Consider the following 13,609-nt stretch of genomic DNA (forward strand, 5'->3'; position numbering starts at 1 on the left):
TTTTGATCTTTTTGTTTAAAAGTAGGGGTGAAGTGGGAGTACCAGATGCACTGTTTTCAACACGTTTACCAAATCGCTCATTTCCAGCATTACTAATGAGAGGCTTTCATTTCTTCTGAAAGAAAGATTAGAATAGAAATAAAAGACTTATTAGAAATGTTCTGCCTTTGCACAATCAGCCTATATGGCCATTAAATAATGCAATAAACTCTGTGTTAATCTGAAAACCTGCACAGATTTCCAATTTCTAAGCAATCATTTGACATATTGTAGCTGCCATTTTAATTCTGGATACATGGACATCTTTAAAGAAAACATACCACAGTACACATACACAACATTAATCACAAACACTCTTAATCAATGTCCATAAATGAATGAATATATGAATATTGAATATGAATATTATTAATTTGGACCAATTGCAGCAAAGTCAAATTAGACTAATTGTGGCCAGGTGTACCTAGTAAACCTGGCCAACAAAAATTTGTGCAATTAACAATTGAGGAACTTAGACAAATTTGAATTATTTAGATTAAGTCAGCACTCAAAATATAATAAAATAAGAAATTAAAAAAAGCTCTTGTGAGATTTTTCTCTGGTGTCTTTGCTCCAAATAACAAATAAATCACTAAATCCCAATCATTTTGGTTTGTGGACAAAACAAGACATTTGAGGACATAATTTCGAGGATTTGGGATACACTGATCAACATTTTTCAACATTTTATTTTATGTCATTTACAGACCAAAGAACTGATAAATCGGATATAGGCAACCGTACTAACAGGCATCACAATAAAATGAATATGTAGCTGAAGCAGCTAATTAAAATTAGCAAAAGCATCACTATCTGGCTTTAATATTACATCTGACTTGTTAACATTTTTTTTTATATTGGTGAAGTGTTTATACTTTCTTTAGCACGTTCATTTACGACATGTTTGTTTGTACATAACGGATACAGCGGTTGTGTCCAACGCTAACATTAGCTAGGTTAGCTTGGCTCGAGCTGTAAACACAGCTCGATATTGTCGTTACCTGACAGCTGGGTTGACCCCCGACAATTTCCCGTTTACTGTTCTTATACCGGCCATTGTGACGACACGCACAGTTCACGTTTTTAAACCGAACAACGTTAAGTATTTGTCTTGTCTTTTCAGGCCGTGAAACTACATCGTCTTCTTCTCCATCACCCTGGTGAACGTCCACACACACACACACAGGAACGGCACGGCAACGGAGCAAACCATTTCACTCACGGAAAGGGGAGGGTTTAGAATATTGTAACGACGCTTTGACGAATTTCTGATCATATAAACCATGAATTGTGAGTCTATAACGACTTTTTAATTTTGTATTTTTTTGGATTTCATTCACAATTGGCGACTTCAAACCATTAAGGCGTGCTAGTGTATCCAAATTTGGCAGATGACACCTCAGTTTTGCAGTGTAGTAGTGTCTTGTTTTGACAGAGGCAGCAGCGCGCGGCACAGCTGCTCGGGGCGATGGTGCAATCCCTCAGTAATGTCAGCTGTGGATTTTGTTTTTTGACCGATATGTTTGGCCGATTTTGACCGACAATAACGACAGTACAGTATTAGGGCCAAACTGAAGATTTTTTTAATGTTTCGAGAATAAAGTCATAATAATATGAGAATAAAGTTGTAATATTATTAAAATAAAGTTGTAATCTTTCAAATAAAGTCTCAATATTTTATTATTAATAATTCTTATATACTTAATTATGAATTGTATACATTTTTTATGATTTTGTTCAGTTTTTTTCATTTACTGTTCACTCATATGTTGAATTTTGCAGGTATTTTGACACTAAGACACCCTTTTGTTGTGGTTAGTTTGTTGCACGGTAACAAGAAACAATCACAGGATGCCTGCCTCTCAGTCTGGCCTTATTGTGCAGAGAGCAGCAAAAATCAGGTAGGAAAAAGGAAACTGAAACAGCCAGTGTTTATGGTTCTTTGACCTTTAAGATGATTATATAAATATATGATATGGTATCAAATATATATTGTAATATTGGTATAATTCAAGATACATATTTCATATAAATACATTAAAAAAGTGTCAAATAAAAAATAAAATGTAGTAAAATAAATAATAGTAATCAAAATAAAATATACAATGCATTTTTATTACAAGATATTAAATGTGAAATTAAATTATGAAACAGATTTTATACTATTCTAAACAGAAATGTATTTTTAATGTTTGCATGTGCATTAAAATTTAATTAAAAATACACATATATCACATAAAAAAACCCACACAGAAGCACAACAGAGGCTACATTTAAAAAGAAAAGAAGAAAGTCCACACAGGCATGAGGAAGACACATGTTCATTCCAGGTTGTTTTGTGGAATGCACTTCCTTTAAAAAAAAACCCCACACAAAACAAACAGTGAATGGCTCTGTCTCAGAGCCAGAGAATCCAGTTTCACGTGTTGTTTTCTGAAGCTGACAAGGATCTGAGAGCAGACTCGCTGCTGGAGCACCTGCCAAAAACATGTCCCACCGTGAGTAATGCTTTTCTTTACATGAAAATCAGTGTTCTGTCTGCAAACGAGAGGCACTTCAACTTTATTTGAATTGCTGCAAAACCTTTTTTTTCTCACTTTATAAGAAAACAATTGCTGTTTCAAACTCTTCTACCTCTGTCTAAATAAAACTTAATTTGTACATTTTAAATAGTAACTGACGTCTCCTGACTGTTATTTGTTTTATCAGACGGTGCTAGTAACATGAGGAAGATGGTGGTGGTCATAGCCACAGTGGAAGAATGGTCCTCTTTTAAATCGCTGCTGCAGAAGAGCTGCAGAGATAAACACCACCATGTCACTGTCACCTCTCTGGGATCAAACCAAGTGTGTGATCTGACTGTGCATGGATGCTCCGTCGGTTTGCACTACGCAGATCTGGAACACGACATAACAGAAGAAGCGATCAGCCAAGCACTCGACGGTTGTTTTAAGTCTTGCACAGGAGGAGTCACTTCATTTCTGCTCCTGATCCAAGGAGGATTTTACACCAAGAGAGAAATGAGATTGATGGAGTCGGTACAGGCTCAGTTTGGAGCCGAGGTGCTGAAATTCCTTGTTATTCTTTCCTTGGAAGATGGAAAAATTGCTGAAGTGCTGCACGACTCCCTCCTGGATTTGATCCACATATGTGAGGGAAGATACTGTCGCATCACGTCATCAGGTAACTTGTGGCGTTCCTCAAGGCTCAGTGATGGGCCCGATACTGTTTTTTTCTCAACATCAATAGTGTAGTAGCAATTTAAGGATTTTGGTTGGTTTGTTGATAAATAGTATTATTTTTACTATCACATTTTTGATTATTAGTATTTTTTTGTATTTACTGTAAAGTTTTCAGTTAAATACCTAATTCTGTTTAGCATATTTGAGTTTTTGTCATCTAATGTGTCATCTTTTTTCTGGACATAGCAAGACATGGAATTCTTCATTCTTCTGGACATAAAGTAATGTAACAAAGTATTTGATGAATTCTTTTTTATGGGCACTACAATTAGTATTCCCAAGGTTTCCAAAACTGCTAAAACTTCTGATATTTGCCGATGATACTATTGTTACAAAAAAAACACTTAATCCGATCAAATATAAATACATTTATGAATGTCTGAGGTACTTAAAGTAAAGGACGTATAGGGAAATACTAAATAAAACTAAAAAATCCAGTCTCTATCCCACAGGGGAGAAAAAAGCCATGAATATGACACATAAACCCAGTTCTAGAGAAACAAGTAACCTAATCTCCATTAAACTAAAAACAGTCACAAACAGTTAAAATAAGATCTGTTTTTATGGTCGATCAAATATGTACAAAGCTAAAAACAAACTATTATCACTAGAAAATAAGCTTATATAACAATCAGATGTTAAACTAACACCAAATATATACCACAATAAAATAACTGAAAACATGATCATTAAAACTGAACTTTACTCCTGCTCCTTTTGGACACAGAACATTATGTATTTGGTTATTCTTGCCTTTTTAAGCTTTGACTTTTAATTTGTCTGTCGTCAGCGAGCGACAAGTTGCAGTTCCTCCTGGAGATGATGGACCACAGCGAGACTGGATACCCTGAAACCATGCTGGCTGAAGTGAGGAGGAGGAGAACGGAGGACTCCGCCATGAAGATGCTGAGGGAGAAGTTGCGGGAGGCCGTGGAGAAGGAGCAGACATTCTGGCAGCTGCTTCAACAGCAGGAGGAGAGGAGGGCCAAAGAGATGGAGGAGCTGAAGTCCAAACATGCGGAGGTCAGACGGAAGGAGGCCGCAGAAAAACAGAAATATGAGGTGAAAAGAGAGAGTCTGGAGGAGGCGGTGATGAGTCACAGAGCCATGCTGCAGCTCCACACCAATGCCACTCATGGTAAGACTTGTTTGAACTGTTTATTTGTGAAGATAAACAACACAGAACGATCTCCTTCATGCATATTCACATATGCATGAAGAGGCAGTGTTTACTAGAATATGTGATCATATTTCATGCAAGTATTTCATGTAGGATGACTTTAAACTTCTACCAAGATGAAAGTTTATGTGCTGAACCAGTGCTACAAATTCTGCAACTAGGGGGAGGCAAGAAATAGACACAGAATTATCTTAATTGCCCAATTAGTTTTAAACTGCAAGGAACTTGTTTTGGTGTTTGGGTCAAAAACCAACATCGAAAGTCAAAAATAAGGTTAAAAAGACTAAAGGACTTGTCAATATTAAAAGAAATGAGCTATTACTGCAACCAAAAATCACTCAAGAGGAAAAAAAACAATACTTCAGGTAATAAACGAAAAACCACTCATGAGGGGAAAACTATTGACAAAAAACAAGGGATAAAGCTAGCAAAACAAAAAACACTCTTTCGAGGAAATCTAAACATAAACAACTCTTTTGAGGAAAGCTAACAAAGAAAAAACACTCTTTTGAGGAAAGTAGGAATTTTTCACCAGCTCCTGTGTCACCATTAGCTAAAAATGCTGATTTTGTCTATTGACTTTGGTGTAGGAGAGTGACCGGCTAACAAACTTCAGTTTCTTGCTGTAGAAGAGTGTCTAACAGCGAGATGACACGAGATATCATGGACTTCTGCTTTTTTAGCCAGCGTCCCTGTCTCAGGCTGGTTCTCGGCACAGATGGTGTGCACAGTGGAGTCAGTGCTGACTTATTTAATCCAGCAGACACATTTAAAGTTAGTAAACTGATGTGGTATTTTCCCTACGTCTGTTAACCTCTTGATTTCCTCTCCTGTTTTGGCTTCAAGATGACGAAACAAAGAAGCTGTCCGTCATCCTGCTGGGCCTCAGTGGCAGTGGGAAGTCCTCCGCTCTAAATCTAATTCTGGAGCGAGCCTGTAATAAATACGCCGTTAATGAGTGCAGTTGTGAACCTCCACAGCCAACCACGGCTTGTGAGAGGAAGGTGGTGTTTGCAGCAGGGAGGCAGCTCATCCTGGTGGACACTCCTGAGCTTTGGGACGAAGACGGGGCAGAAAACCTGGAGCTGGTCAAGGACTGCTTGGCTTTGTCTCGGCCAGGACCCCACGTCTTCTTGCTCGTGCTCCAGGTGGGACGCTTCACGCGGGGCGAGAGCGAGATGCTGGGGCACCTGCAGAAGATCTTTGGCCGGGAGTTCACGGAGCACACCATCGTCCTGTTCGTACGCCTCGACGCTAGCCGACACGGGCCCCAGGGGATCAACGACTACATGGCTGGAGCTCACGCGGCCCTGCAGGATTTGGTGAGGAAGTGCGGGAGTCGTTACTACGAGCTGAATGTCACAAAGACCCAAAATGCTTTGAGCTACCCTCAGCTGAAGGACCTGCTTTCAGGAATGAACAAACTGGTCGCGTCACACGGTGGCCACTCCTACTCAGTGAAGAGGTTTTCTGCGCAGGAGCTGCAGGAAAGGAAGAAAGTGATTGAGGAAAGAAAGGAAGGGATGATGGAAGGAAACTACTTATTGAGAGAAGCTTGAGAGATCAACATCTCTACAATATCATGCTATCCAGTACAATAGAGTTGACATTAACTATGTGGACTGTAGACATTTTGAATGAATAGGTGCTGCAAGTTCTAGACTACTTTGATTGGGGGGAATTAAAGGTAGTTCACATTTTTGGGTATTCTTGACACATGCAACTGACGGAGATTTTCCCCAGATCTTTTCTAGAAGTGTGGTCGTATGAGGTGTTGACATATTATCAACAGATGCCACCTTAAGTCTACCATATCTGCTTTTTCTTGCCTTTTCTGGCTGGAATCTGACGTACCAAAGTCCATAGAGAAAATCAGCAATTTTACTTCCTGGCACACAGGGGTTGTTGATTCATTGCTGCCTCCAGTACCTAGTAGTATCAGTACTTTTCAAATGTGCTATCTAATGACTTTGGTGTTTGAAAATGTTCATTCGAATTCAACTGGCATAAGCTTCACAAACAAGGCGGCAGAAGACCAGCAGGTGCTGTGTCCGTGTGAGCTAAAAACGCTGATTTTCTCTGTGGACTTTGGTGCAGTGGGTTCCAGTGTTGATAATAGGTCAATATCTTATAGAAAAACCCTGAAATGTCCTTTTAGGTGAGGTTGACTATGTGCTTTTGTGTGAAAATAGTGTTTTTTTCAACTGAAGACAAACAACTGAAGACAAAAACAACATCTGAATGTAATGAACTGTATTTTATTGACAAAAATGATGTGATATATGTTATTTTGGTGAATCTTTTGAGGTGGTTGAACGTTAATGAAAGCTCATAAACATAATTCAGCCTCTGATGTAAAAGGTATATAAAAAAAAAGGTGCTTTATAGGATGTACAAAAATAAAATCCTATTAAACAGTCACCAAGATCGTCACTGTTTAACTGCTGCCATCCGGCGGCGCAGTGGGCTGTAGCGCCGTGGTGTTGTCAATCCACTGAGTGTAGTGGGAGATGATGGTGTAAATCCCAGGCTTTTTCACTTGGCCACACTTCTTTCCACCGTTGGACGTGACGCCCACTGCGATGCCGCTGTAGAACAGAGGACCACCAGAGTCACCCTGAGGGTGAGACCAAAAAAAGACAGCTTCAAACTTTAGCGAGCCCTGCTACCTACAGCTAACTACTGAGGATTTGGTAGCACGTACACCTGAACTAGCCCTTTGAATTAGCCTCTCGCAACTGATTACGACCCATAATTAAGTTTTTAACCCTTTAACACAAGCACGTGTAACGCAAGCGCACGTTGTACTACCGCACTTACGCGACGTCATGTGACTATTATGGCAATTTCAGTCGTGCTGTTGCAGAAAGGCAAATCAGAGTCTTTGTCACTAGAGAGGGAAAAAAATAATATAATTTTAAATGTGTGTTATACTGTTCAAATTAAACACGCAACATCTGGTGTTAATTTTTCTTTGTTTTAAATTGTTAATACACTATTTTAACATGCAGTCAATTGTAAATAACTGCCAGCTGTTGAACGCTATTCTGGAAAAATTGGCAAAAGGTGTTAAAGCGTTAAAATAGGCGCCTCTAGTGGTCGCATAAATAACAGCAATCTGGTTCCTTGGTTGTGTCATCATCAAATAGTGACTCGCTCATTTGTGTTATTGTGCGTGTGTAACTTTTTGCCGAACCAAGTCTTATTTAATCCTAATCTCACTAACGCTTTTCCATGATACAGTTCTAGCACGACTCGGCACGGCTCGACTCCTTTCGTGATAGTACCTGGCCACCGATCGGTTAGAGGGCGTCGTCACTGGAAGAGTCATGAGCGCGACGTCCGACACAAGAATCAAAGCGAACAATGCCGAAATGTAGGAAGAGTTCAGTGGTATTTCAGTTTTCAGTTTCAGTTCTGTGAAGAAATCGATTTAAATCGACTGATTCTAATGATTCAGTTACACAAGTCACTGGTTTGTGTGTTTGTGTCGCGTAGAAAACCACGCCACGGCAGTTTCTGAATATGCGAATTTAGCAGCCATCATCCTTCATTTTGAAGTCAGTACTTACATCACAACTGTCTTCTATATCATACGGTTGATCACAAGGGTCCGGGCAGAGTTTGTGCGCACACAACATGTTCGTGGTGAACTTTCGGCCAAAGTAGTCGGAGCGACTGCAGCGACTCGAGCGGACCACCTTGACCACCACCTCTTTGAGCTTGTCCGGTCTGGAGCCCAGGTTGTTCAGGGATCCCCAGCCGGCCGTGTCCACCTCTGCGTCGGTGCCGGGGTTCGAGCCCCCGCCGGCTCGCAGGAATTCCACCGCTTTGACAGCCTCAGAGGAGACAAACGGACGGTCCAGCTGCAGAAGGAACCGCACGACAATTTTGTTCCAAAAGGGTGACATCGCATATCCTACATGTTGTACGACATGAAACACAGGCTGCACCTACTTTAAGTAAAGCAATGTCATTGTCATAGTTTGAGTCTCTGTAGTCTGGGTGATTGTGGACCTCCAGGATGTCAAAGGTTTGCTTGGTGTCTTCAGGTTGACTCAGAGAATGAACTCCCAGCACCACTTTCCTTCCACTGGGCCTGTGAGCAAAAATACTTAATAATCCTTCACATGTGTTTCCCTTATCATCATAAATGTCACAAAAAAGGGAACAAAATCCTGAAAATATTGATAGAATGTTCCTCATGAAATCATGAACAAAGACGACTTCATCAATTCCTCCTTAAAAATTAAAAAATCCAATCAATCATTGGCATCCCTATATAATCTATAGTGTGAGATATGTGGAAATAAAATAGTAAAATATCAATTAATTTAGTAAATTGGATGATGAAATATTCGTTAATGTAAGATAAATATTGATTCGATTAGATTTTTCCTATTAGCTTGATTTTGTTATTCAGTTTGGATTAGATTAGGTTAGTTTAGCTAGGATTATATTAGATTAGATACATTTAGATTAAAATAGATTAGGTAAAATATAATTGCATTAGATTCAATTAAAATAGAATAGATTATTTTAGCATAGTTTATCATTTGTTTTGCTTAAATTAGATGAGCTGAGATTGGATCAGATTAGGTTAAGTAGAATTGTATTAGTTTTGATTGAGAGATTTAAATAGACATGATAAAATTAGTTAGGATTAGATTAGGTAAAATATTGTTACATTATATTCAGTTACAATAGAATAGATTATTTTAGCATAGTTTGGAATTTTCTTTTCTTAGGTTAGATGAGCTAAAGGTGGATTAGATTAGATTAAAATACATAAGATTAGAATAGATATAATTAGATGACATTAGATTTAGATGGATTAGGTTAGTTAGATAGGATCAGATTAAAATAGATTAGATTAGGCAATATATCCTTAAATTAGATAGGATTAGATTAGGCAATACATTGTTAAATTAGATTAAATCAAAATAGATTACATTTGATGTGATAAGGTTAGATGATCTGAGATTGGATTATAGTACATTACATTAGATCAGATCATATTAGATTAGATAATCCATTAGTCCCACAACTGCGAAATTGATTTCTTACTAAATTTACAAAAAAGATTTCAGAGATAAAACTTTCAATAGGAGAATTTACGTCCATGGTGCTTTTGTTTTTAATGTTCTCACCCGCTGGGCAGACAGTGAGCCGCGGTCATCACCCACTGATCGGCCACCGCAAAACCTCCACATTCATGTTTCATCTTCTCGCCCTCTGGAACCTGGATGGAGGCCATGTACGGCCGAGAGTGAGGCGCCGCCTCTCTGCCTCCGATTATACCCTCACCTGAGCAAACACACAAAACAACACATATTATCTTAGATCGCAAAAACTGGGAATCAGTTCACTGAGATAAGGATTTCTGAGGATTTAAGATAAGGATTTCAGGTGTGATAAAACCGTTTTAATAACAAATGCTGCTTGATTTGTTGCACAACACTTCAATCTCCAACCTGATAGAAATAAAGTGTAAACTCATTATTAAATGCACGAAACACGAGTGCCTTATCAACACTTAACAGGTTTTCTTTGAACAAAAATGTGTAAAAAAGTAATAATTAGTTAATTAATGAAAGATTACATGATTGAAAATGGCAATAGCCCACCTGATGAAACACTTACAGGCCTTTTTCATGTTAAGAATAATGTCATAATCCAAATTTTACTATCAATAAGTAGTTCAACATGTAAAAAATCAGCAAAACACATGATACAACAGTACAATACACATTTAGAAGTCAAATCTACAGGAAATAAACAATGTAAACACAAACTCACTCTGCGAAATGAGGGAGAAAACAAGAAGAGCGGCAGCAGCCACAGACATTTCTCTCCTGGACAACATGGTGTTGGTCGAACTGAAACCAAACCCACAGACTGAGCTGCTTTATAAAAGTTCCACTTGGAAAAAAAAGAAAAGAAAAGAGGACACATAAATCACCGAGATACGGAGCAAGACACGAGTGGGAGTCTGACGATTCCTCCCGTTCTCTGTTTCCTGGAATGAAAACAGGAAAACACTCAACAACTCACTGACTTTCACAGTTACTTTCTTCTCAAATGATCTTGTATAAAACGCTTTAAATATGGAATTCATCGCTCATTCTTTCTTACTTTGTAAATGTGTACATTTATGGAGTCGTGCAGCAGAAACTTTCATTTTTCCCCCCACATATTTGGAAGTTACGTAACAGTGAGATTTGGACGAACCCGGCCTGACCTCGTGGAGGAGGACACGGTCTTCTGTTTCTTCTTCTTCTTCTCGTAAATCCCGCAGGAAAACAGGAAACCCAGCTAATGTGCAGAAAGTGCAGCACAACAACAACGACTACACAAACAAGAGTACCCTATAGTATTGTGGTTGATTTATTTTTAGATGCTGTAAATAACTTTTCAAGAGATATGAATCCATCATTTCACAGATATTGAAGTTTAAAAAAGTAATAAGAAGAAGTTTGTTCAAATACCAGCGGTGTGAAATCGTCAAAAACTGGACATTCAATCCAAAATGGCCGACTTCCTGTTGGGTTTGGATCATGGTCATAATGTAATTTATGGTCTTTATTTTCATTTCCGAGAAAAAGTCAAAATTCTGAGAAAAAAAGTCTGAATTCGGAGATAAAAAGTCAGAATTCTGAGAAAAAAATCAGAATTCTGAGAAAAAAATGTCAAAATTTGCAGAAAAAAGTCATAAAAAGTCAAAATTCTGAGGAACAAGTTTGAGATATAAGTCTTTTTTATTATTATACAATATTTATGTTATTGTAATTAGCTTTGGATAAAAGCATCTGCCATGTAATGTAATGTAATGTTCTTACTTTCTCTTTTACCTCCTGCAGTGTTTTCCTGTGCTGTTGTGTTTCCTGGCCTCACTTCCTCACTTCCTCTCCTCACATCTTCACTTCTCCACTGCTGTTTGGAGAATACCTGTCATTTGTCGGCTGCTTTCTTTGAGTTGCATTGAACAGTGCTATATAAACAAAGTTTGATTGATGAATTCGTTGATTGAAAGGAAAGCTCAGACCAGGAAACATCAGCCTCCACGTTTACGTCAGAGGTGACAAAAGATTGATAACACATTACACCGGAGCTTCTCCACCATCATGTCCCCGTGTGAGGACTCTGAGAAGCTCACAGCTGGACGAAGACACATAAAGACCACGTTCACGTGTGTCTTATTGACGGTTCACACGGAGGATTACACACGGACAGGCAGCGTATGAACAGCGTCACTGCCTAAGACGATAATTGCAGCGTTGTGAACGGTTCCCACCACGTCTTCACGACGACACACTCTCGTTCCTTTGACTTGTGAGAACAGTGAGATGTTATTTTGCTCACGTCAGATCAGATTTATTGTCCCTCAAGATGGAAAAGGGATGTACAGTAGGACAACACAACAGGAATAAATAGAATAAAAAGACTTCTATCTCAAACTTCTTCCTCAGAATTTTGACATTTTCTGATTTTTTTCTGCGAATGTTGACTTTTTCTCAGATTTCTGACTTTTTTCTGCACATTTTTACATTTTTTCTGCAAATTTTTATATTTTTTCCTCAAAATGATGACATTTTCTCAGAATTCAGACTTTTATTCCTCAGAATTTTTACTTTTTCTCAGAATTCTGTTAGGCAGGTGAAGACACTGCTTGGATTCAAATGCACGAGACAGGAGGCTCGATGAAAGATTCAAGGGTTTTTATTGTCCTCAAAATGAAGCAGAATAAACAAGACAAAACTTGACACTAGAGCTAACTTAGCAAAAGGCCAAACAGACTTGGACTCTGATGTGTTCTCTGGAAGCATAAACGACACACTAGCACATGACAGAGGGACTGGGGACACTATATAGGGAAGAGGGAATCAAGGGCAGGTGCGAGTGATTACTTAAGGATCACCAGGTGAAGTGCATGAGGGAATCAGGGGAGATGTGTCAAGACTGACGAAGGAACAACGTGACAGGAAGACATGAACGTTTACCAAAATAAAAGAGGAAGTGAAAATCAAACCCAACACCAAAAGTGACATGAACTTAACGTGACTTTAAAAATACACTAACACAAGAACTGACTAAACAAGACAAAAACACTAACAGATCCGACCCCCCGTGACAAATTCTGACCTTTTCTCAGAATTCTGACTTCTATCACAGACTTATTTCTCAGAATTCGTCCATGCCTCCTTGGCATGGAGGCCAGATGTGGCAAAAATGCAATATTGGCACCTGTGCTGTTGCTCCTACAGTCGTTAAAAGTTAAAGTTAAAGACATAAAAAGACATAAAACGTGGATAAAATTAACATTCTAGTCTAATCCTGCTGCGATCAGTCACATGATGCGAAAGAGATTGTGACGTCTCTGAGATAACTGGATCAAATAAAACTACAAAAACTAATGTAAATCATGTAAAAATAAACGTTTTCCAGTGTGTTTTCTGTTGTAAATTTGCTTCTCATGTTTGACTGCAGTCACACACACACACACACACACACACACACACACTGTAGACCTGTACTGCCCTCTGCTGGTGCAATCACGTACTACTACCAGAACCATACTACTACTAATAATAATGATATTAAAATACAGTTGACTGAAATAATGAATGTTTTGACTGTTTTTAAAATGAGTTTTGAGTAAAAAAAAAAAAAAGGTCATAAAAAATGAATGAATGAATGAATGAGTTTAAAACCAATAAACCATTATTATGAAAATTAAAGTAGTGACACGAAAGCTAATGAGGAGATTCCCCTGCTAATGTTTTTTAGGGAGGGGGAGGGCGAGGAGGGGGAGGGGTTTGACTCGCGGACGATCGCGCGGTCGCGTTACTGTGAAGTGGTGAAATAAAGCAATTAAAGGCATGAGTCATTCGCTCACAATTACAAGTTAGGACAAACTTAATGGGCTGCAAATTATAGGTTAAAACAGAGCAGAGACATCTGTATCCACCTAAGTGATGATGATGATGATGATGATGAGTTAATTCAGCGACACAGACATTTTGTGGTCACGTTGTGAGTCATTTAAAGCTGCAGTGCGTAACTTTTAATGGTTTATTTTGTTGTCGTTGTTGTTGTTGTTGTTATTCTGTGTCCGCTTATGAACAGAAACCATGTGACATGGTTTGTT

At 38.6% G+C, this 13,609-nt stretch overlaps 3 protein-coding genes across 3 annotated transcripts in view; 1 reads left to right on the top strand and 2 right to left on the bottom strand.

Moving 5' to 3' along the window:
* The window catches only part of dnaaf9 (dynein axonemal assembly factor 9), a 29,014-nt gene extending 27,795 nt beyond the window's left edge, over positions 1-1,219 (bottom strand). The window contains exon 1 of the mRNA XM_058614748.1: positions 1,041-1,219. Within this exon, the coding sequence (XP_058470731.1) occupies positions 1,041-1,096 (56 nt within the window). The 5' untranslated portion in view covers positions 1,097-1,219. The remainder of the gene's footprint in view (positions 1-1,040) is intronic.
* Positions 1,220-2,433: 1,214 nt separating this feature from the next.
* Positions 2,434-6,115, top strand: LOC131445286 (uncharacterized). Its single transcript, XM_058616254.1, has 4 exons — positions 2,434-2,537; positions 2,749-3,222; positions 4,072-4,419; positions 5,308-6,115. Exons 1-4 carry the CDS (start codon positions 2,528-2,530, stop codon positions 6,018-6,020), a joined length of 1,545 nt encoding a protein of 514 aa, XP_058472237.1. The 5' UTR covers positions 2,434-2,527; the 3' UTR covers positions 6,021-6,115.
* A 584-nt stretch (positions 6,116-6,699) lies between these two features.
* cfd (complement factor D (adipsin)) lies at positions 6,700-10,400 on the bottom strand. The gene is made up of 5 exons (XM_058616255.1): positions 10,261-10,400; positions 9,612-9,768; positions 8,419-8,560; positions 8,034-8,327; positions 6,700-7,078 (listed from the first exon to the last, which is right to left on the bottom strand). The coding sequence occupies exons 1-5, from the start codon at positions 10,325-10,327 to the stop codon at positions 6,899-6,901; spliced, it is 840 nt and encodes a 279-aa protein (XP_058472238.1). The 5' UTR covers positions 10,328-10,400; the 3' UTR covers positions 6,700-6,898.
* Between the last annotated feature and the right edge of the window lie 3,209 nt (positions 10,401-13,609).

The sequence above is a fragment of the Solea solea genome, chromosome 18, assembly GCF_958295425.1.
Source record: "Solea solea chromosome 18, fSolSol10.1, whole genome shotgun sequence".
Classification (NCBI taxonomy): Eukaryota; Metazoa; Chordata; class Actinopteri; order Pleuronectiformes; family Soleidae; genus Solea; species Solea solea.

Excerpts from the sequence above, each read along its gene's own strand:
- LOC131445286 (XM_058616254.1), top strand. Across the intron at positions 3,223-4,071 it reads CTGTCGCATCACGTCATCAG|CGAGCGACAAGTTGCAGTTC; the intron begins GTAACTTGTGGC and ends GTCTGTCGTCAG. Across the intron at positions 4,420-5,307 it reads CCACACCAATGCCACTCATG|ATGACGAAACAAAGAAGCTG; the intron begins GTAAGACTTGTT and ends TTTGGCTTCAAG.
- cfd (XM_058616255.1), bottom strand. The coding sequence starts at position 10,327 with ATGTTGTCCAGGAGAGAAATGTCTGTGGCTGCTGCCGCTCTTCTTGTT. Across the intron at positions 9,769-10,260 it reads TTTCTCCCTCATTTCGCAGA|GTGAGGGTATAATCGGAGGC; the intron begins GTGAGTTTGTGT and ends GTGTTTGCTCAG. Across the intron at positions 7,079-8,033 it reads ATATAGAAGACAGTTGTGAT|GGTGACTCTGGTGGTCCTCT; the intron begins GTAAGTACTGAC and ends TCTCACCCTCAG.